At 45.8% G+C, this 22796-nt stretch overlaps 1 protein-coding gene across 1 annotated transcript; it reads right to left on the reverse strand.

The window, feature by feature from the left end:
* Positions 1 to 18403: 18403 nt before the first annotated feature.
* Positions 18404 to 22381, reverse strand: LOC109785500 (putative disease resistance RPP13-like protein 1). Its single transcript, XM_073503395.1, has 3 exons — positions 21656 to 22381; positions 20525 to 20877; positions 18404 to 20462 (listed from the first exon to the last, which is right to left on the reverse strand). The coding sequence occupies exons 1-3, from the start codon at positions 22028 to 22030 to the stop codon at positions 18404 to 18406; spliced, it is 2787 nt and encodes a 928-aa protein (XP_073359496.1). The 5' UTR covers positions 22031 to 22381.
* Positions 22382 to 22796: the final 415 nt, after the last annotated feature.

Below are 22796 nucleotides of genomic sequence, written 5' to 3' on the forward strand. Positions count from 1 at the left end.
TCTACATCACCACTTGAGCTTATTCATACCGATGTTTGGGGCCTGCTTTGCCATCTTCCGGGGGTTTTAAGTACTATGTCAGCTTCATTGATGACTATAGTCGTTACTGCTGGATATACTTGATCAAGCATAAATCTGATGTTGAGAGCATTTTTTACACTTTTCAAAACCATGTTGAGCGTCTCTTGAATGCTAAGGTTCGTTCCGTTCAGTCAGACCGGGGGGGGGGGGGGGGGTGAGTATCACTGTCTTCATGCTTATTTTCAGCGCACCGGCATTGCTCATCGTGTGTCTTGTCCACATACCTCTCAACAAAATGGTATAGCTGAACGCAAGCATCGTCATCTCGTTGAGACGGGTCTAGCCCTTCTCGCACACTCCTCCCTGCCTCTTCGGTTTTGGGACGAGGCGTTTCTTACTGCTTGCTATCTCATCAATAGGATGCCTACGCCTGTTATCAACAATGCCACACCCGTGTTTCGCCTCCTCAACATGCTTCCGGAGTATTCTTTTCTGCGCACTTTTGGTTGTGCGTGTTGACCTAGTTTGCGTAAGTACAATTCACGTAAACTCGAGTTTCGCTCTAGGATGTGTGTGTTTCTTGGTTATAGTCCCATGCATAAAGGCTACAAGTGCCTTGATCGCTCCACTGGTCGTATTTACATCTCCCGTGACGTCGTGTTCGACGAGACGGTGTTTCCCTATGCCACTCCCGGTGCCACTGGTGATGTCTCCCAACTCCTTCCCGTGTCGTTTCCGTCAGATGAGCCAGTTACTCAGAGTACCGACACGCGTAATTATTGAAGGAAATATGCCCTAGAGGCAATAATAAAGTATTATATATTTCCTTATATCATGATAAATGTTTATTATTCATGCTAGAATTGTATTAACTGGAAACATAATACATGTGTGAATATATAGACAAACAAAGTGTCACTAGTATGCCTCTACTTGACTAGCTCGTTAATCAAAGATGGTTATGTTTCCTAGCCATAGACATAAGTTGTCATTTGATTAACGAGATCACCTCATTAGGAGAATGACGTGATTGACTTGACCCATTCCGTTAGCTTAGCACTCGATCGTTTAGTATGTTGCTATTGCTTTCTTCATGACTTATACATGTTCCTATGACTGAGATTATGCAACTCCCGTTTACCGGAGGAACACTTTGTGTGCTACCAAACGTCACAACGTAAATGGGTGATTATAAAGGTGCTCTACAGGTGTCTCCAAAGGTACTTGTTGGGTTGGCGTATTTCGAGATTAGGATTTGTCACTCCAATTGTCGGAGAGGTATCTCTGGGCCCACTCGGTAATGCACATCACTATAAGCCTTGCAAGCATTGTGACTAATGAGTTAGTTGCGGGATGATGTGTTACGGAACGAGTAAAGAGACTTGCCGGTAACGAGATTGAACTAGGTATCGAGATACCGACGATCAAATCTCGGGCAAGTAACATACCGGTGACAAAGGGAACAACGTATGTTGTTATGCGGTCTGACCGATAAAGATCTTCGTAGAATATGTGGGAGCCAACATGGGCATCCAGGTCCCGCTATTGGTTATTGACCGGAGACGTGTCTCAGTCATGTCTACATAGTTCTCGAACCCGTAGGGTCCGCACGCTTAACGCTACGATGACAGTTTTATTGAGCTTTGATGTACCGAAGGAGTTCGGAGTCCCGGATGAGATCGGGGATATGACGAGGAGTCTCGAAATGGTCGAGACGTAAAGATCGATATATTGGACGACTATATTCGGACTTCGGAAAGGTTCCGAGTGATTCGGGTATTTTTCGGAGTACCGGAGAATTACGGGAATTTGTATTGGGCCTTAATGGGCCATACGGGAAAGGAGAGAAAGGCCTCAAAAGGTGGCCGCACCCCTCCCCATGGTCTGGTCCGAATTGGACTAGGGAAGGGGGCGCACCCTTCCTTCTTTCTCCTTCCCCCTTCCCTTCTCCTACTCCCACAAGGAAAGGAGGAGTCCTACTCCCGGTGGGAGTAGGACTCCCCCCTATGGCGCGCCTCTCCCCTTGGTCGGCTGCCTCCCCCTTGCTCCTTTATTTACGGGGGCAGGGGGCACCCCAGAGACACAACAATTGATCCTTGAGATCTCTTAGCCGTGTGCGGTGCCCCCCTCCACCATATTACACCTCGATAATACCGTCGCGGAGCTTAGGCGAAGCCCTGCGACGGTGGAACATCATCATCGTCACCACGCCGTCGTGCTGACGAAACTCTCCCTCAACACTCGGCTGGATCGGAGTTCGAGGGACGTCATCGAGCTGAACGTGTGTAGAACTTCGGAGGTGCCGTGCGTTTGGTACTTGATCGGTCGGATCGTGAAGACGTACGACTACATCAAACGCGTTGTGATAACGCTTCCGCCGTCGGTCTACGAGGATACGTGGACAACACTCTCCCCTCTCGTTGCTATGCATCACCATGATCTTGCGTGTGCGTAGGAATTTTTTTGAAATTACTACGTTCCCCAACAGTGGCATCCGAGCCAGGTTTTATGCGTTGATGCTATGCACGAGTAGAACACAAGTGAGTTGTGGGCGATATAAGTCATACTGCTTACCAGCATGTCATACTTTGGTTCAGCGGTATTGTGAGATGAAGCGGCCCGGACCGACATTACGCGTACGCTTACGCGAGACTAGTTTCACCGTTGCGAGCACTCGTTGCTTAAAGGTGACCGGCGGGTGTCTGTCTCTCTCACTTTAATTGAACCGAGTGTGGCTACGCCCGGTCCTTGCGAAGGTTAAAACAGCACCAACTTTACAAACTATCGTTGTGGTTTTGATGCGTAGGTAAGAACGGTTCTTGCTAAGCCCGTAGCAGCCACGTAAAATATGCAACAACAAAGTAGAGGACGTCTAACTTGTTTTTGCAGGGCATGTTGTGATGTGATATGGTCAAGACATGATGTGATATAATGTGTTGTATGAGATGATCATGTTTTGTAACCGAGTTATCGGCAACTGGCAGGAGCCATCTGGTTGTCGCTTTATTGTATGAGATGCAATCGCCATGTAATAGTTTTACTTTATCACTAAGCGGTAGCGATAGTCGTAAAAGCAATAAGTTGGCGAGACGACAACGATGCTACGATGGAGATCAAGGTGTCGCGCCGGTGACGATGGTGATCATGACGGTGCTTCGGAGATGGAGATCACAAGCACGGTGCTTCGAAGATGGAGATCACAAGCACAAGATGATGATGGCCATATCATATCACTTATATTGATTGCATGTGATGTTAATCCTTTATGCATCTTATCTTGCTTTGTTTGACGGTAGCATTATAAGATGATCCTTCACTAAATTATCAAAGTATAAGTGTTCTCCCTGAGTATGCACCGTTGCGAAAGTTCTTCGTGCTGAGACACCACGTGATGATCGGGTGTGATAGGCTCTACGTTCAAATACAACGGGTGCAAAACAGTTGCACACGCGGAATACTCAGGTTAAACTTGACGAGCCTAGCATATAACAGATATGGCCTCGGAACACGGAGACCGAAAGGTCGAGCGTGAATCATATAGTAGATATGATCAACATAGTGATGTTCACCATTGAAACTACTCCATCTCACGTGATGATCGGACATGGTTTAGTTGATATGGATCACGTGATCACTTAGAGGATTAGAGGGATGTCTATCTAAGTGGGAGTTCTTAAGTAATATGATTAATTGAACTTAAATTTATCATGAACTTAGTCCTGATAGTATTTTGCAAATTATGTTGTAGATCAATAGCTCGCGTTGTTGCTTCCCTGTGTTTATTTTTGATATGTTCCTAGAGAAAAATTATGTTGAAAGATGTTAGTAGCAAAGATCTGAGGATTATCCTCATTGCTGCACAGAAAAATTATGTCCTTGATGCACCGCTAGGTGACAGCCCTATTGCAGAAGCAGATGCAGACGTTATGAACGTTTGGCTAGCTCAATATGATGACTACTTGATAGTTTAGTGCACCATGCTTAATGGCTTAGAATCGGGACTTCAAAGACGTTTTCAACGTCATGGACCATATGAGATGTTCTAGGAGTTGAAGTTAATATTTCAAGCAAATACCCGAGTTGAGAGATATGAAATCTCCAACAAGTTCTATAGCAAAAAGATGGAGGAGAATCGCTCAACTAGTGAGCATGTGCTCAGATTGTCTGGGTACTACAATCGCTTGAATCAAGTGGGAGTTTATCTTCCAGATAAAATAGTGATTGACAGAATTCTCTAGTTACCATCACCAAGTTAGTAGAACTTCGTGATGAACTATGGTATGCAAGGGATGACGAAAGTAATTCCCGAGCTCTTCGTGATGCTGAATCGACAAAGGTAGAAATCAAGAAAAACATCAAGTGTTGATGGTTGACGAGACCACTTCAAGTGTTGATGGTTGATGAGACCACTAGTTTCAAGAAGAGGGCAAAGGGAAGAAGGGGAACTTCAAAAAGAACGGCAAGCAAGTTGCTGCTCAAGTGAAGAAGCCTAAGTCTGGTCCTAAGCCTGAGACTAAGTGCTTCTACTGCAAAGGGACTGGTCACTGGAAGCGGAACTACCCCAACTATTTGGTGGATAAGAAGGATGGCAAAGTGAACAAAGGTATATTTGATATACAGATTATTGATGTGTACTTTACTAGTGTTTATAGCAACCCCTCGGTAATTGATACTGGTTCAGTTGCTAAAGAGTAGTAACTCGAAAACGGGAGTTGCAGAATAAACAGAGACTAGTAAAAGGCGAGGTGACGATGTGTGTTGGAAGTAGTTCCAAGATTGATATGATCATCATCGCACACTCCCTGTACTTTCGGGATTAGTGTTGAAACTAAATAAGTGTTATTTGGTGTTTGCGTTGAGCATGAATATGATTTGATCATGTTTATTGCAATACGGTTATTCATTTAAGTTAGAGAACAATTGTTGTTCTGTTTACATGAATAAAACCTTTATGGTCATACACACCAACGAAAAATGGTTTGTTGGATCTCGATCGTAGTGATACACATATTCATAATATTGAAGCCAAAAGATGCAAAGTTAATAATGATAGTGCAACTTATTCGTGGTACTGCCGTTTAGGTCATATTGGTGTAAAGCGCATGAAGAAACTCCATACTGATGGGATTTTGGAATCACTTGATTATGAATCACTTGATGCTTGCGAACCGTGCCTCATGGGCAAGATGACTGATACGCCATTCTCCGGAACTATGGAGAGAGCAACAGATTTGTTGGAAATCATACATACAGATGTATGTGGTCCGATGAATATTGAGGCTCGTAGCAGGTATCATTATTTTCTGACCTTCACAGATGATTTGAGCAGATATGGGTATATCTACTTAATGAAACAGAAGTCTGAAACATTTGAAAAGTTCATATAATTTCAGAGTGAAGCGGAAAATCATCGTAACAAGAAAATAAAGTTTCTACGATCTGATCGTGGAGAAGAGTATTTGAGTTACGAGTTTGGCCTTCAGTTAAAACAATGTGAAATAGTTTCACTACTCACGCCACCTGGAACACCACAGCATAATGGTGTGTCCGAACGTCATAACCGTACTTTATTGGATATAGTGCAATCTATGATGTCTCTTACCAATTTACCACTATCGTTTTGGGGTTATGCATTAGAGACAGCTACATTCACGTTAAAAGGGGCACCATCAAAATCCGTTGAGACGACGCCTTATGAACTGTGGTTTGGCAAGAAACCAAAGTTGTCGTTTCTTAAAGTTTGGGGTTGCGATGCTTATGTGAAAAAGTTTCATCCTGATAAGCTCAAACCCAAATCAGAGAAATGTGTCTTCATAGGATACCCAAAGGAGACAGTTGGGTACACCTTCTATCACAGATCCGAAGGCAAGACATTCGTTGCTAAGAATGGATCCTTTCTAGAGAAGGAGTTTCTCTCGAAAGAAGTGAGTGGGAGGAAAGTAGAACTTGATGAGGTAACTGTACCTGCTCCCTTATTGGAAAGTAGTCCATCACAAGAAACGGTTCCTGTGACGTCTATACCAATGAGTGAGGAAGTTAATGATGATGATCATGAAACTTCAGATCAAGTTGTTACTAAACCTTGTAGGTCAACCAAAGTAAGATCCGCACCAGAGTGGTACGGTAATCCTGTTCTGGAGGTTATGTTACTAGACCATGACGAACCTACGAACTATGAGGAAGCGATGATGAGCCCAGATTCCGCAAAATGGCTTGAGGCCATGAAATCTGAGATGAGATCCATATATGAGAACAAAGTATGGACTTTGATTGACTTGCCCAGTGATTGGCGAGCCATTGAGATTAAATGGATCTTCAAGAGGAAGACGGACGATGATAGTAGTGTCACTATCTACAAAGCTAGAATTGTCGCAAAAAGGTTTTCGACAAGTTTAAGATGTTGACTACGATGAGAGTTTCTCACTCGTATCTATGCTTAAGTCTGTCCGAATCATGTTAGCAATTGCCGCATTTTATGAAATCTGGCAAAGGGATAAACAAAACTGCATTCCTTAATGGATTTATTAAAGAAGAGTTGTATATGATGCAACCAGGAGGTTTTGTCAATCCTAAAAGTGCTAACAAAATATGCAAGCTCCAGCGATCCATCTATGGACTGGTGCAAGCATCTCGGAGTTGGAATATACGCTTTGATAAGTTGATCAAAGGATATAGTTTTATACAGACTTGCGGTGAAGCCTGTATTTACAAGAAAGTGAGTGGGAGCACTACAGCATTTCTGATAAGTATATGTGAATGACATATTGTTGATCGGAAATAATGTAGAATTATTCTGCAAAGCATAAAGGAGTGTTTGAAAGGAGTTTTTCAAAGAAAGACCTCGGTGAAGCTGCTTACATATCGAGCATCAAGATCTATAGAGATAGATAAAGACGCTTGATAAGTTTTTCAATGAGTACATACCTTAACAAGATTTTGAAGTAGTTCAAAATAGAACAGTCAAAGAAAGAGTTCTTGCCTGTGTTACAAGGTGTGAAATTGAGTAAGACTCAAAGCCCGACCACGGCAGAAGATAGAAAGAGAATGAAAGTCATTCCCTATGCCTTGGCCATAGGTTCTATAAAGTATGCCATGCTGTGTACCAGATCTATTGTATACCCTACACTGATTTTGGCAAGGGAGTACAATAGTGATCTAGGAGTAGATCACTGGACAGCGGTCAAAGTTATCCTTAGTGGAATAAGGATATGTTTCTCGATTATGGAAGTGACAAAAGGTTCGTCGTAAAAGGTTACGTCGATGCAAGTCTTGACACTAAATCTAGATGACTCTAAGTCTCGGTCTAGATACATATTGAAAGTGGGAGCAATTAGCTAGAGTAGCTCCGAGCAGAGCATTGTAGACATAGAAATTTGCAAAATACTTACGGATCTGAATGTGACAGACCCGTTGACTAAAATTATCTCACAATCAAAACATGATCACACCTTAGTACTCTTTGGGTGTTAATCGCATAGCGATGTGAACTAGATTATTGACTCTAGTAAACCCTTTGAGTGTTGATCACATAGAGATGTGAACTAGGGTGTTAATCACATGGTGATGTGAATTATTGATGTTAAATCACATGGCGATGTGAACTAGATTATTGACTCTAGTGCAAGTGGGAGACTGAAGGAAATATGCCCTAGAGGCAATAATAAAGTATTATATATTTCCTTATATCATGATAAATGTTTATTATTCATGCTAGAATTGTATTAACCGGAAACATAATACATGTGTGAATATATAGACAAACAGAGTGTCACTAGTATGCCTCTACTTGACTAGCTCGTTAATCAAAGATGGTTATGTTTCCTAGCCATAGACATAAGTTGTCATTTGATTAACGAGATCACCTCATTAGGAGAATGACGTGATTGACTTGACCCATTCCGTTAGCTTAGCACTCGATCGTTTAGTATGTTGCTATTGCTTTCTTCATGACTTATACATGTTCCTATGACTATGAGATTATGCAACTCCCGTTTACCGGAGGAACACTTTGTGTGCTACCAAACGTCACAACGTAAATGGGTGATTATAAAGGTGCTCTACAGGTGTCTCCAAAGGTACTTGTTGGGTTGGCGTATTTCGAGATTAGGATTTGTCACTCCAATTGTCGGAGAGGTATCTCTGGGCCCACTCGGTAGTGCACATCACTATAAGCCTTGCAAGCATTGTGACTAATGAGTTAGTTGCGGGATGATGTGTTACAGAACGAGTAAAGAGACTTGCCGGTAACGAGATTGAACTACGTATCGAGATACCAACGATCAAATCTCGGGCAAGTAACATACCGGTGACAAAGGGAACAACGTATGTTGTTATGCGGTCTGACCGATAAAGATCTTCGTACAATATGTGGGAGCCAATATGGGCATCCAGGTCCCGCTATTGGTTATTGACCGGAGACGTGTCTCGATCATGTCTACATAGTTCTCGAACCCGTAGGGTCCGCACGCTTAACGTTACGATGACAGTTTTATTGAGTTTTGATGTACCGAAGGAGTTCGGAGTCCCGGATGAGATCGGGGATATGACGAGGAGTCTCGAAATGGTCGAGACGTAAAGATCGATATATTGGACGACTATATTCGGACTTCGGAAAGGTTCCGAGTGATTCGGGTATTTTTCGGAGTACCGGAGAGTTACGGGAATTCGTATTGGGCCTTAATGGGCCATACGGGAAAGGAGAGAAGGGCCTCAAAAGGTGGCCGCACCCCTCCCCATGGTCTGGTCCGAATTGGACTAGGGAAGGGGGGCGCACCCTTCCTTCTTTCTCCTTCCCCCTTCCCTTCTCCTACTCCCACAAGGAAAGGAGGAGTCCTACTCCCGGTGGGAGTAGGACTCCCCCCTATGGCGCGCCACTCCCCTTGGCCGGCTGCCTCCCCCTTGCTCCTTTATATACGGGGGCAGGGGGCACCCCAGAGACACAACAATTGATCCTTGAGATCTCTTAGCCGTGTGCGGTGCCCCCCTCCACCATATTACACCTCGATATTACCGTCGCGGAGCTTAGGCGAAGCCCTGCGTCGGTGGAACATCATCATCGTCACCACGCCGTCGTGCTGACGAAACTCTCCCTCAACACTCGGCTGGATCGGAGTTCGAGGGACGTCATCGAGCTGAACGTGTGTAGAACTTCAGAGGTGCCGTGCGTTTGGTACTTGATCGGTCGGATCGTGAAGACGTACGACTACATCAACCGCGTTGTGATAACACTTCCGCTGTCGGTCTACGAGGGTACGTGGACAACACTCTCCCCTCTCGTTGCTATGCATCACCATGATCTTGCGTGTGCGTAGGAAATTTTTTGAAATTACTACGTTCCCCAACAATTATGACGTTACCTTGTTACCGGCTAATGCACCTGGTGTTGTTGTCAGTTCTCCTGTGCAGGTCCCCGCGACGTCAACTTCGCCGCTCGATGTACCTGCTCCATCAGCGCCACCGCCTCTGCATGGCTCGGGCGGCAAGCCAGGGGCCAGCTTGCATGCAGGTACGCATGCTGCTCCCGGATCGGCACCGCCTCTGCATGCCTCAGCTGGCACGCCTGGGCCCGGCTCGCATGCAGGCACGCCCCGCTCACCCGGGTCGGCCTCTCGTGCCGTTTCTGGTGCCGACCCCGCCCAGGCCGATACACCGGTCCCGGTCGTCGACCACGGCCCGCGGTCTCGCTCTCCGTCGCCCGCACGGTCATCTGCCTCGTCGGCTCCTGACGGGGCTTCTTCGCCTGGCCCGTCTCCGGCCCGTGACGAGGCCGCTTCCTCGCCCTCGTCGACGTCCTCTACACCACCAGCGTCGCCGCCTCCAGCACCTCCCGCTGCTGAACCGGCATGGGTCATTGTCACGCGACGGCGCAATGATATCTCTCGTCCCAAGGTGTATCGGGATGGCACGGTCCGCTATGATCCCTATCGTCGCCGGGCGTTTATGGTGGAGCCTGCATCTCATCGTACTACTCTCTCTGAGCTAGCTTGGCGTGCTGCTATGGAGGCTGAGTTTGAGGCACTTCCGGCTAACAAAACGTGGATATTGGTACCCCGTCCACCTGGCACTAACATTGTTGGCAGCAAATGGATTTTCAAAACGAAGTTCCGTCCCGATGGTTCTGTTGATAAATACAAGGCCAGGCTTGTGGCTCGAGGCTTCACATAGCAGTACGGTATAGATTATCATGATACTTTCACTCCTGTGGTTAAACCAGTCACCGTTCGCCTGGTGCTTTCTCTTGTTGTCTCTCGTGGTTGGTGCCTTCGTCAGATTGATGTGAGTAATGCCTTCCTTCATGGTTTTCTGTCTGAGGAAGTGTATATGCAGCAGCCCCCCGGTTTTGAGGATTCACGGTACCCTCGGCATGTTTGCAAGCTGCAGCGTGCTCTCTATGGTCTCAAACAGTCGCCTCGTGCCTGGTATGCCCGTTTGGGTGACAAGCTTCATCAGCTCGGTTTTGTTGCTAGCAAGGCCGATACCTCTCTGTTCATCTTTGATCATCATGGGGTTATTATATATATGCTTGTCTATGTTGACGATATTGTTTTGGCTGGGTCCTCTTCGGCTGCTGTTGAGAAACTGGTTACCACTCTTTCTGGTTCTTTTCCTGTCAAGGACCTTGGGCGCCTGGAGTATTTCCTTGGAATTGAGGCCACTTATAATTCTGAGGGTCTGGTCTTGTCGCAGCACAAATATGCTCTTGATCTCTTGCACCGGGCCAACATGGAGCAATGTCAGTCTGTTACTACTCCCATGTCTACTTCCGACAAAATGTCTCGAGATCAAGGCCAACCGTTGAGCTCCGAGGATACTTTCAAGTACAGGAGTCTTGTTGGGGGTCTCCAGTACCTCACTCTGACACGTCCTGACTTGTCCTTTGCTGTTAACAAGGTGTGCCAATACTTGTCGCAGCCTACTACCGCTCACTATGAGGCAGTGAAGCGAATTCTTTGCTATATCCGAGGTACTGTGTCTACTGGCTTGCGTTTCCGGCGCTCCGCTTCTATGGAACTGAGTATTTTCACTGATGTCGATTGGGCGGGCTGTCCTGATGATCGTCGGTCTACGGGAGGCTTTGCCATTTTTCTTGGCTCCAACCTCGTCTCTTGGAGTTCTCACAAGCAACCCACAGTTTCTCGTTTTAGTACTGAGGCAGAATACAAGGCTTTGGCCAATGGCACCGCTGAGGTTATATGGATACAGTCGGTGTTGAAGGAGCTTGGTGTGTTTCTTTCTCGCCCTCCGGTGTTGTGGTGTGACAATGTTGGCGCCACATACTTATCTGCCAATCCAGTTTTTCATGCCCGCACGAAGCATATCGAGGTTGATTTTCACTTTGTGCGTGAGCGGGTTGCTTTGGGTGCTCTTGATGTTCAGTTCATCTCCACTGGCGATCAGTTGGCTGACGTATTCACGAAGCCTACTTCTCAGCTCACACTTCGTCGTTTTAGTTCCAATCTCAACCTTGTTCACGACTGTTTAGATTGAGGGGGGGTGTTAGAGTTGTATTTTATATATATACGTGTACGTGTTGTATACCCATTGTATTTCCCTGGTGTACAAGTTGATCTAACCAATATAAAGAGATGCCAGCCGGTTGGGGCTAACCACGGCAAATAATTCCTTTTGACTTCTCCAACCATTATAAAAGAAGCGAATTCAAGCTCAACGAAAATATGAATTGGTGTGTTACAAATTATGTGCACATGCACCAGATCATGAAGAAAATGCAAGGCGATTGAAAATTCAAAGACCCAGTATCAGACATCAGTTCAACATGAGAAGAAGTACACACGCAGAGTTCGTATGATGCAGATGAGATAACTATACACAGAATCCAGTTTCTAAATTTTGAACTAAAACGCTAAATTGCAACATATGAACGGACCCGAATTCCAGCCGGAGCCTTAAGATTTTAGAATGTGGCGCTTGGGTGTAGGAAGAGCTACAACAATTGATGTATCCAACAGAAAGTATTGATTGGCATCTTTCATGCTTTCTAATTATTTTTCTTGTCCTATCCATGGGTGTAGAAAGAGCAGATTGGGCAAATCATAACATACAAGAATCCAATACCAATTGGCAGGCCAACATTCAGAGAAACATGTACTCCCTCTGTCCCAAAATATAAGACAGTGTCAAAAACGGTCTTATATTTTGGGACAGAGGGAGTACTAATTTAGCTTGTAGAAATTCAGACAAGCATGTATTGAAGAAGCTAGCTCACAGGAAAGCATGCCGCTTGGTGGCGAGGGCCTCAACGTACCGGCAGTGGTGGTCGAGCAGAGGAGTGGCGGGCGGGAGAAAGTTGCAAACTGCATGCTTAGGTGACTCTTTTCTACAAATGGATATATTTGCATCTGCAGAAAAATGCATCCTTATGATAATACGACCAACATTCAGTATTCAGAACATCAAATATGTACTAAAATGTGGAGACATCCACCATACCTTAAAACATCTAACAAAGGGAGCCTTCCACCTTTATGATGAGCCATCCTATCCCCGATGGATCCTTCGGAAAACCTCATTGCTACACAAAGCTGAAATACACGAAACAAAACTGAGCCACAATACCATCTTCATTGATTCATTCACAGGCAACCCAATAGCAAGTCTCTGTCAGAAAATATCATACCCTCCCATTCAGCGTCGAGATGCAATGTAGGAGGCAGACATTGCCCAAGCCCTGCCATTTGCCGAAGACCTTGTTGAATCTCGCCGAGAACACTTGCAGCTGGTTGTCCCTGACCGGGTGTAGCATCTTCATGTCGAACTCATGGGACAGGTCATAATACTCTATCTCTGGTGGTGCATCACTATCCAGGCGTACACGAAGGGGCGTTCCCTATCCTCGCAATCTGTCCATCCTGCGCCGCCCGAGACGGTCGAAGGGGGGAAAGCCCCACCGCCGCCCCGCCAGCCAGGCTTTGCCCAGCGTCGTTGCGGACGGCGGCGAGGAGGGGATGGGGGCGGACGGGTTCAAGGAACGGCGGCTAGGGTTCCCCCGGGATCGAGAGGAGGAGGGGGTCCTTCACAAATTGATCAGTGATAAGCTCACTAGATCGTGATACATGTATGAGTAAACGACCAACGGCAATCAGCAGGGGCCATCGGAGCATCTTCAAGTGCCAAGTTGAAACAAGTAACGGTTGGCCTCCTTCGCTCCTGCACGTTCACTGGGCGGCGCGCTGGGTTAGCATCATGGTTGACCTGTCACTGTTGACTTTAGGAAAAAATCCTAAAACAATTTACAAAAATTCGTGAATTCTAAAATGTTCATGGATTTAAGAAAAGTTCACAATTTGTAAAAAATAATCTAATTTGAAATAAAATTCACTACTTTAAGAAAAGTTCATCAATTTCTTAAAAAGCTCGTGAATTTGAAAAAAAAAGTTAATCAATTTGGAAAAAAAAGCTAACAAATTTCAAAAAATGTCATCGATTTTGAGAAAAAAATCATGAATTTTGTAAAAAAGTAAAAAACCTAAAAAAACTTCATCAGTTTTGATTTTTTTCACGAATTTGACTTTTTAACATTTAAGAAAAACAAAAAATCCCAAATAAAAAATGAAAAATGAAAAGGAACATGAAAAAAGAAAAAGGAACAAGAAACTGGAGGAAAATAACAATGAAGAAAGCATCCGAAGTAATGTTCAGCGAACCAGAAATAACCAGTTAAACCGGGGGCTTTCCATGAACCGAGAAAGAATAAAATGAAATGAAGAAGTATGAAGGCATATGCATTAGTTGTCCCTAGTGGTTAATGCGGTTTAGACTTAACGAATAAATCGCAGGTTCGATTCACGACGACGCAAATGGGCGGACCTCAGCATGAGGTGGGTGTGCGCATGTCTGGTAAATGCATAGTGACGGGCACATGAAGCGCCAAATAGAAATGCCACTACCGGGAAGGCAAGGAGGCGCAAGACGATGACGCTAACAAAATTTTGGGTATGACGCATCGCTAATTTATTTGCATCGCTAATCACCGCCACTTGCCTCAGTACCATGCTAAAATTCGCTAAATTGTACATTATGCTATTGGCGTGAATCCCCTCCAAATGCTATAGCCCGAGATAGCACGCTATTGATAAAACTTGGTTTTCTATTTTGCTGGATTGGGTCCGTTCGGTTTCGAACTCGGATCTCGCCAAGATTATAGAGTAAACGCAACAGCTTCGAGCTAAAAAAGAGAGCCTTTGTATTAAAAAAGAGGACGTGACAAATATATGATGCGATAGAACTTATCTATGTGGAAAACGAAAAATCTTTCGGGAAGCAGACATATATTTGTGGGCGATGAATGAGAAAGGGTCCTGTAGGACCCCGAAACTGCATTGATATTGAAACAACGGTACATTGCAGAAAGTAAAAGGACCCAAAACTAATCCTAATAGCAAACTGGTCATGCATTTTACAAAGAGGACCGCAACAGCTAGATGAGAAACGTAATCGGGTCCCTGACATCTTCATGGTTGTAGCCACATCGTCGTTAGGGACAGCACCTCTTGGGACGGAGAAGCTTCCGTGGCACCACGCCATATACACCATGGAGAAGATGACTAGATGAGTTACCTCCCTTTAGGCTCTTTGGCATGGAGGAAGAAATAAGAAGGCTGCCCTTCGGCCTGCATGTAAGGCGGCGAGATGGAGTCAGCCGATAACAGAGCACCTTAGCTAGCGCCATAGCCGGTCCCAATTAGCCACCGAAGATGAGCACAAACCCGATCAGGATCACCATCTCCTCTCTCCTTCGATTCCACCATCATGGTGACCTTGGAAGCTGGAGAGAGGGGGAGAGAGAGACCTCCGTAGGACAGAACCATGGTGCATATTGGTGGAGGCACCGGCTTTGTGTTCCATAGAAGCAGCTGACCTCTAGCCAGCACCGCCAGGATCGCCAACACCGAAAGCCACCAACTGATGCTCGCTTGCCTCCAAACCAGGATTATGTTTTTTTAGGAAACAGGGATTATGGTTGGTTTTATAGTGTTGGTAATTATCTGGAAACTTTAGTAGGAAGAGTATCTACAACCGGGTGCCTCAAACCCGCCTCATAATCCCGAGCGGGTCGCCCGGTCACAATTTTTTGATCCAGACGGTTCCATAAACGGGCCTCAAAAGCCCGGGATGACTGGGACCCCTCATATCCAGTCCAAATATGGGACATATATAGGGGCGCTCGGGCACGCCCGCCCCATCGGACCCGACAGCCCGACCCCACCGCAAATTGCACCAAATCCACCAAACTCTTCCTCCTGCTCCTCTCGCTGCGCTCCAACATTTCCCGCGTCCGAAGCCTCGCCGCCCCCCACCCTTGCTCCCAATCCTCACCACCGGTCCTGATCCACAGCCGAAGATGTCGTCCAACCCGACCCAGACCACCGCGACGGAGAAGCAGTCCACCTTGTTCATTGGTGGGGTCCCTTCGTCGTCTACGACTTGCAAGGCGGAGAACGTCGCCCAGAAGTTGATGCGACGCCGGCAGCGAGAGAGGAAGGCGGCGGCAACGCCGCAGGGCGATTCAGACATGGTGGAGTAGTCGTCTCCTCTATCGCGCCCAAATCCCCGCACCCTTCCATCCGAGCGTCGACGCGGATTACGCCGTCCGACCCCGTTGGGATAGAGGAGGATTCGACGGCCGGCTGGGACATTTCGGAGAGCTTTCCGTCCATGCAAATGCCGGCGGTTGACGTATGGGACTCGCCGCAGCTCGTTGGGGTGTGGATGAGCACGGGCGCCGACAGTGCACGGGCTACCCTCCACATGTTCGATGGAATGACCGAACAAGAGTCAGTGTGTTCTGTTTGCTCCTGTCCGTTCAGATTTTTGCATAGGCACTAGTTCATTTCACACATGACGAATGCTTTCAAACTATAGTCATGTAGGAGGTGTTCTTGTAGAACATGATTGAGAGAGTCCTAGACTAAGGGGTCCTCGGGCGGCCGGCCAATTTGATATGGGCCGGACTAATGGGCCGTGAAGACGGAGGCAGAAGATCATCCCCCGTGTCCGGGTAGGACTCCTGTATGCGTGAACGACAAGATTTGTGTCCGGATATGCTATTTCCTTTCTCTGCGAACCGACTATGTACAACTCTATGCCCCTCAGGTGTCTATATAAACCGGCGGGTTTAGTTCGTAGAGGCGATCATAATATTCATAGGCTAGACAAGCTAGGGTTTAGCCATTACGATCTCGAGGTAGATCAACTCTTGTAACCCCTATACTCATCAAATACAATCAAGCAGGACGTAGAGTTTTACCTCCTTTAAGAGGGTCCGAACCTGGGTAAACATTGTGTCCCACTGTCCATTGTTACCATTGATCCTTAGACGCACAGCTTGCCCCCCCCTACCCGAGATCTGCCGGTTTTGACTCCGACATTGGTGCTTTCATTGAGAGCTCCGCTGTGTTGTCAACAGAAGGATTGATGGCTTGCCTCTTCCTCAACTACGATGTTGTGTCCGGGGAGACCTTTCTCCCTGAACAGGTCTTTGTGTTCGGCAGCTTCGTGCTACGTGCCAACTCGACCAGCCAGCTTGAGCAGGTCGACAGTTACACCCCCGATCACCAGATCAGGTTTGGAAACATGAACTACGTAGCTGATATCCGAGGAGATCTGATCTTTGAGGGGTTCGCAGCCTCGGCTGCCGCTCCCTACCCTCATGAAGAAGGCCCTTCAGATCCACTATTAGATCCCGTCCAAGGGTCAACGCTCACACCTGCCTCGGCCTTAGATTCGGGGCAGATCGTATCGTCCGAAGACGGGATGCTTGACCCCGCCGGACTCTTTCCTATCATGGAGCTCCCAACAGGAGACCCAGATGTGAACCTGAGACAAAGGGTTCAACACTTCCTACCAAATCTTACAAGGAGGCCTGGCTTGCCCGCCGGAGGAGGAAGCAGGGGCAGGTGGGCGCTCCTGGATGGCGAGGGCGGCATGGGAGACGCCGGTGTGGGAGAAGTCAGCGCCGATCTCGTCTTGGAGGAGCATGCCAACTGCAACATCAAAGGGAACGAGAGTTTGATATTTCTCGATGGTTTTCGCCGTGACCTCATGACGGTCCTTGTTTACGCCTCAGAGGAGCTGAACAATGAGTTCATCATTGTCCAGCACCTTGCCGGTGTTCCTCTGCGCGTCTGCGATGGCCTTGAGGCGCACGCAGAAGGAGGAGACCGGTGCGTCTCCTTGCTTGACGGCGAAGAGCTCCGCCGTGAGCTGGAAGCGCCGAGAGTGCCGGTTGTTGACGGACAAGGACTAGATGGAGGACCACAGCTCGGCGGCTGTGGCTTCTCTGTTGAGGACGAAGCCGGCGAGGTCCGTGACCATGGAGCCATAGAACCAGCGCTTGACGACTTTGTTGACGATGTTCCACGCCACATCGCCGGCGGTTGGTGAAGTCCGGCGCGATCCAAGCCGCCACATCGTACTGGTCGATGACCTCGAGCATGAGGCCATGCCAAGTCGAGTAGTTGGCCCCTTTCATATCGAGGCGGACACCGAGGTTGATGTGGGCACTCTCGATGCGCATCGCGTGGACATAGGCCGCAGAAGTGAAGCCGGCAACCGGCAGCGCGGTTGGAGAGGGAGAGCCGTGTTTACCACGGGTGAGAGAGGAGGAGGAGGTGGAGGAGCAGGAGGAGGCTGCGGGATGGAGCCCAGAGGTTGGGAAGAGGGCGCCGGAGGGGTAGCCGCGGTGGCCTCGGCGGCGGCGGCGGCGGCGGCAGCGGTGGAAGGATCTAATATGATGCCATGATAGAAGATAGACTAGGGTTGCAATGCATCACATACTCGTATTCATCCACACTGGGGTAATATATAATAGAGTACATGAGAGAGAGGGAAAGAGATACACGCGCACGTAACAATCGATCCTAGATCGATGGGGAAGATAGGGTGCGGCTAACAGCCTTGCATGCGCCATGCAAGGGCGGTAGGTGGGTGGAGCGTACAACCAGCTCTGACTGGTAACACCAAGTCCAACAGTAGACCAAAGCATAGTCTAACAATATATATCATTCACAATTTTACAAACCATTGGAAACAATTAACTTTGGCGTTCATCCAGTTCATTACAAATCATAGTGAAACAAACAAAACCAGTGTTCATCACTCCACAACATTACAAAACATAGTAAGCAAATAAATCTGGTGTCCACAGTTCCACATTGCAATTGCAGGCAGCCATGACATGATGGCTCGCCCACAATGCATCACAGCAAGGCACACAGAGCCACAAATCGCATACCCAGCCAGTTGGCAGCATATCATAACAATGGCGAGTCTTCTTCTTCAGCTCTGTCCGTATCATATGATTCCTGGTATTTCAATAGGTTAGTATAGATGTATTACAAAACTTATGTAGCAATCATGACGGTTATTTACTTGAAAGGGAGGGACCAAAGAGATTGATAGATGTATATACCTCCCAAAAAGTCATTGTCCATGGGAGCCTGACTTCAAAAGTTCCACTTTTATTCACGCCAACATGCTGAATCTTTTCCCAGTTTGGATCACCTACTTGTTGGCACGACCTCATGAACACTTCATTGCAATCATGCACTTCAAACTTCATAAGAGACAAGGGAAGTTCTGGAAGTGATTTGAGATGCAAGCAATTCATAATCATTAGGGTCTTGAGCGACCTCAGGTCCTTCATATTGTTTGGCATGCAGTCCCAGCTGCAGTCAGAAATGACGAGCTCACGAAGATGAATGAAGAACTCAAAAAGTTGGGGAGCTGGTCCCAATCGACTGCAGCCGCGGATCTTAAGTACATGTAGGTGCTTTGGGCCACCATTCTTCTCAGACACCATCCAATTTGGGTACCTCAATCCGTGGTAGTTCATGATTCCTAGATTTTTCAGATCCTTGGGTGGGCAAAGACCCTCAAGTACCACTGCTTCAACTTCTGGTGTGCACGTCGAATCACAACTCCAGGACAGTCGCAGTCCTTGTAGTCCTTTCTTATCAGCTAGCTTTGCTTCATGTGCTTCCTCCTTGCTTTTAACATTTTCAAGACTTTGGATTGCCAGACAGCTTCGAAGCTTGTTTAGGTCCCTCAACTGCTTTAACTCATGCCCATGTTCCGTCCTCACTTGGAACACTTTTAATGTTTGGAGTGATGTTAGCCTCCCAATATTCGGAAAATATATTCCAATTTGACCACCGCTGATATGCCGCAAGTTGGTGAGGTTGCCCGTATTTATATCACTAGGGAATTCTGTATCGTGAACATACAAAATTAGAACCTGCAGATGGTAAAGCTTGGCTAATGTTTTAGGCAAAATCAACTTGGATTGGCCAAACATCCGTAAGGCAAGATAGCGCAGATGCTTTAAATGCACAATAGAATCTGGAACTCTGAACACTCTTCTTTCATTGATTTCTACAGCCAGTACCCGCAATTTTTGCAGCTTCTTAAACACTTTGGCAAAGAATTCTTCATTAAGTCGTGTAGACCATTCCTTACCATCAATAATGAGTGTGCGTAAGTTTTTCAATCCAAAAATCTTCTTAATGTTCATTCCCTCGTGCCCAACAAAAAGATGGCGAACATCACGAGGAACTTCTCTTCTGGAGCCATTGTCCATTCTGAAACAATCACTCCCTGCTGCCTTCTTGGCTAAATCATGCATAAGATCATGGACTAAATAGTAGAAACTGCCTAGGTGGTATCCTCCTGGTTGCAGAAACGAGGTTGCCAATAACTCATCAAAGTAATCCCGACCAACAGCTTCCATGTCCTCTTCTGCATTAACAGTCTGTATGAACCCCTCTGCCACCCATAGTTTAACTAACTCATCCCGGTACAAGCGATGTCTTTCAGGAAAAATACTGCAGTAAGCAAAGCATCGCCTAACATTCTCATCAAGATGCTGGTAACTCCACCAGAGGGCCCCCAATGTCTCATTCAGAAGGTCCCGGTCTTGAACTTCTCTCCAAAAGCCAACATCATTTTTTCTTTTACGTAGTTGTCCCCCCACTGTACTGGCCGCCAAAGGTGAACCTTTCAGTTTCAGTGCAATAGCAGCCCCAATATCTTTCAGTTCTTTTTTATCTGAATCATCTGCATTTGTATTTTCAAGGGCATAATACATGAACAGTTCCAAGAAGACCTTTTCATCCAAGGCACTTATTGGGAAAATGGTACATGCCACACCAGGACCTAGATCTGAAAATGCATCTTTATTGCGACTAGTCGCTAGGATCTTGCTTCCTCTCTCTCCGAGCTTCAATGGAGAAAGTAACTTCGCCAGCTTCTGCTTATCAAAATCCTTATCGCACCAGATATCATCTAGTACCAAGAGGAATCTCTTGCCTTCTAGTTTCTTCTTCGATTCTTTTTCCAAAATATCAAGGCTACAGAATGTACGGCATGATTTCTCCTTATCTACTGAAGCTGCCTCAAACATCTCCTTGAAAATGTCACTCACACTAAAGTTGGGAGAAACATGAATCCACATAATAAGGTCAAAATGGTTTTATCTTCCTCATACTTGCAAACATGTTGTGCAAGGGTTGTCTTCCCAGACCCTGAAATGCCATAAATGCCAATTACTGAGAAACATTCAGTGATACTTGAGCTTGGATTGCCATCACATTTTTCATCACGAAGCATTTCTGCTATCCGGTCACGATCCTCATCTCGGCCAATTACCGCTGCTGTTGGATCTGAAGTAGTGCTTGCCTGTGTATTTTTGGCAGTACCAGTTTTATCCTTGCTTGACGGCTCCCCGAGTGCAATAATATCTTGTGCTTTATCAATAAGTTCTTCTATCATGGACATATTATCCTTCAAGCGATCATTTAAAGCTGCATTGAATGTCAAACTCGGTTCCATAAAAATATCCTGCAAAAGCGATCAACAGTTCAAAATTTAAACACAAGTCCAGTGAATTAATTTTGTAAACACTTTTTTCTCCTGAAAATCATCTGTCAATTTATTTATCGAAATTCCATGATTGTTCACCAAACAATTTGTATATGTGATGAAAACAATATGCATTAGGAGGCACATGACAAAAGGCGTGCATGCGCCTCTGTTCCAGTAGAATAGATGCAAAGATGGATCTGCCGCTTGGCCTGGGTTAAAACTTGGGCATCATTGTATAGAGCTGAGTGAATGAAGAAAGGCAATATGGTTCCTAAGATGAAAATGATTTAAATCATAAATAAAATTTTGAAAATAAGTGAAGCCAATTACAGATATTAATGTTACTGTTTTCGGTATGCGTGCAAATTTTATCAGAAAAATAACATTTTTGCACCCTGTGGAAAAATTGATGCTACAAAAGTGAAGCATATTAAGCACTAAATCTTTTTAACCGCCAAAACTAATCTTTTTGCTATGAAATTTTGCAAGCACACAGCCGACTCACATTTATATGTCATTATTTTAGGAATTTTTGGACATTTTGAAAATTATACTAGTTTCCATCTTTGAACTATTTGGGGTGCATGCCTTATTTATAGAAAAAAAAACAATACTATCATATTGGCCATTAGCACGATCCATTCTACCAAAATACAAGAGGAAAACAGTACAACTTGACTATGATAAAGCCATAAAGACCGTGCAGGGTAGTATACATTTACATAGCTAAAAATTGATAGTGGCAAGAAAGGACCTGGATCGAGGGACCGGCTTCAGCATCCAAATTAATTAAGGACCTTTTCTTCTCTATTTTTGACGAAAAACTTTTCTGCCTGTCCAGCTTCTCTTGATGACGAATGTACTCCAGCTCATCAAGGATATCTTCTATGCCATAGAAAGCAGATTTAAGGCCACTCACCATGTCCTCAAAGAGTGCCCTATGATTAATGGCATCTACTGCTTCTAGAGTAAGCGTCAGGCGAGGAAGAACATCTGTCAACAAGCGGTAAAGTGTCTTTTTTTTGTCATCTTTGCAGTAGGACAAGGCTTTGTCCAGAAGCCTGGAGATGATAGGGGACATGATCCATCCTGCGACGGATATGCCCCATGCAACACCTTCCACCACCATTGAGGCTTTGCAGAGGTAGAAGAGAAGAGATGGAAGAACTAGGCCATGTTGCTCAGAGAACCAACCCAGGAAATTGCCATGTATGTATTCTCAGAGCCAGCTGGTCAATGCCGTTCAGAGTGGAGAGAAAGCTAATCATCAACACGGATAGAATAATTAACTAAAACCGATGTTGCAACTTACAAATCCTATGGAATGAAGTCGGTCAAAGTAAGCAACTTGGCATGCATGATATCACGTCAATAATTAAGAAAAAGTCAGAGCTCTATGGATGAACACGTTATTTCAAACAATTATTTGTGTCAGCTTGGCGAACATCCCACTGGCAAACAAGAAAAAGTCATGCTTGCATTGCTTAGAATCCCACTGGCAGCTGATAGACACGTAATTAAAATGAAGGGTTTGAGAAAAAAAAATACGTAGCTTGGTGTTAGTTTTTCTTCATCTGTCTGAACCAATATGACAATCGGTGGATATCCGCAAAGTTCAGTGTCAAGGGTTAACCCAGACCTCAAGCAACCGAGTAGTCGTTGAACCTAATGTCTGCTGCTGCTGCCTAGGTATGACACAAACAGCGGATTTGTACTAACATTAATGTTTAATCTAATCTAGACATGGAATGGAAGCAATCATGCATAGAGCTCACAAGCATTAGGTGACTGGTGCTGTTGAGACTGTTTCACGCCGTGATATGGAAGACCACACATCCATCGTTCCCGACTGATTCAGACTACTCACAGTGAACTTTTCTAGACGATGGAACCTA

This window comes from Aegilops tauschii, chromosome 7 (assembly GCF_002575655.3).
Source record: "Aegilops tauschii subsp. strangulata cultivar AL8/78 chromosome 7, Aet v6.0, whole genome shotgun sequence".
NCBI classification, from domain to species: Eukaryota; Viridiplantae; Streptophyta; class Magnoliopsida; order Poales; family Poaceae; genus Aegilops; species Aegilops tauschii.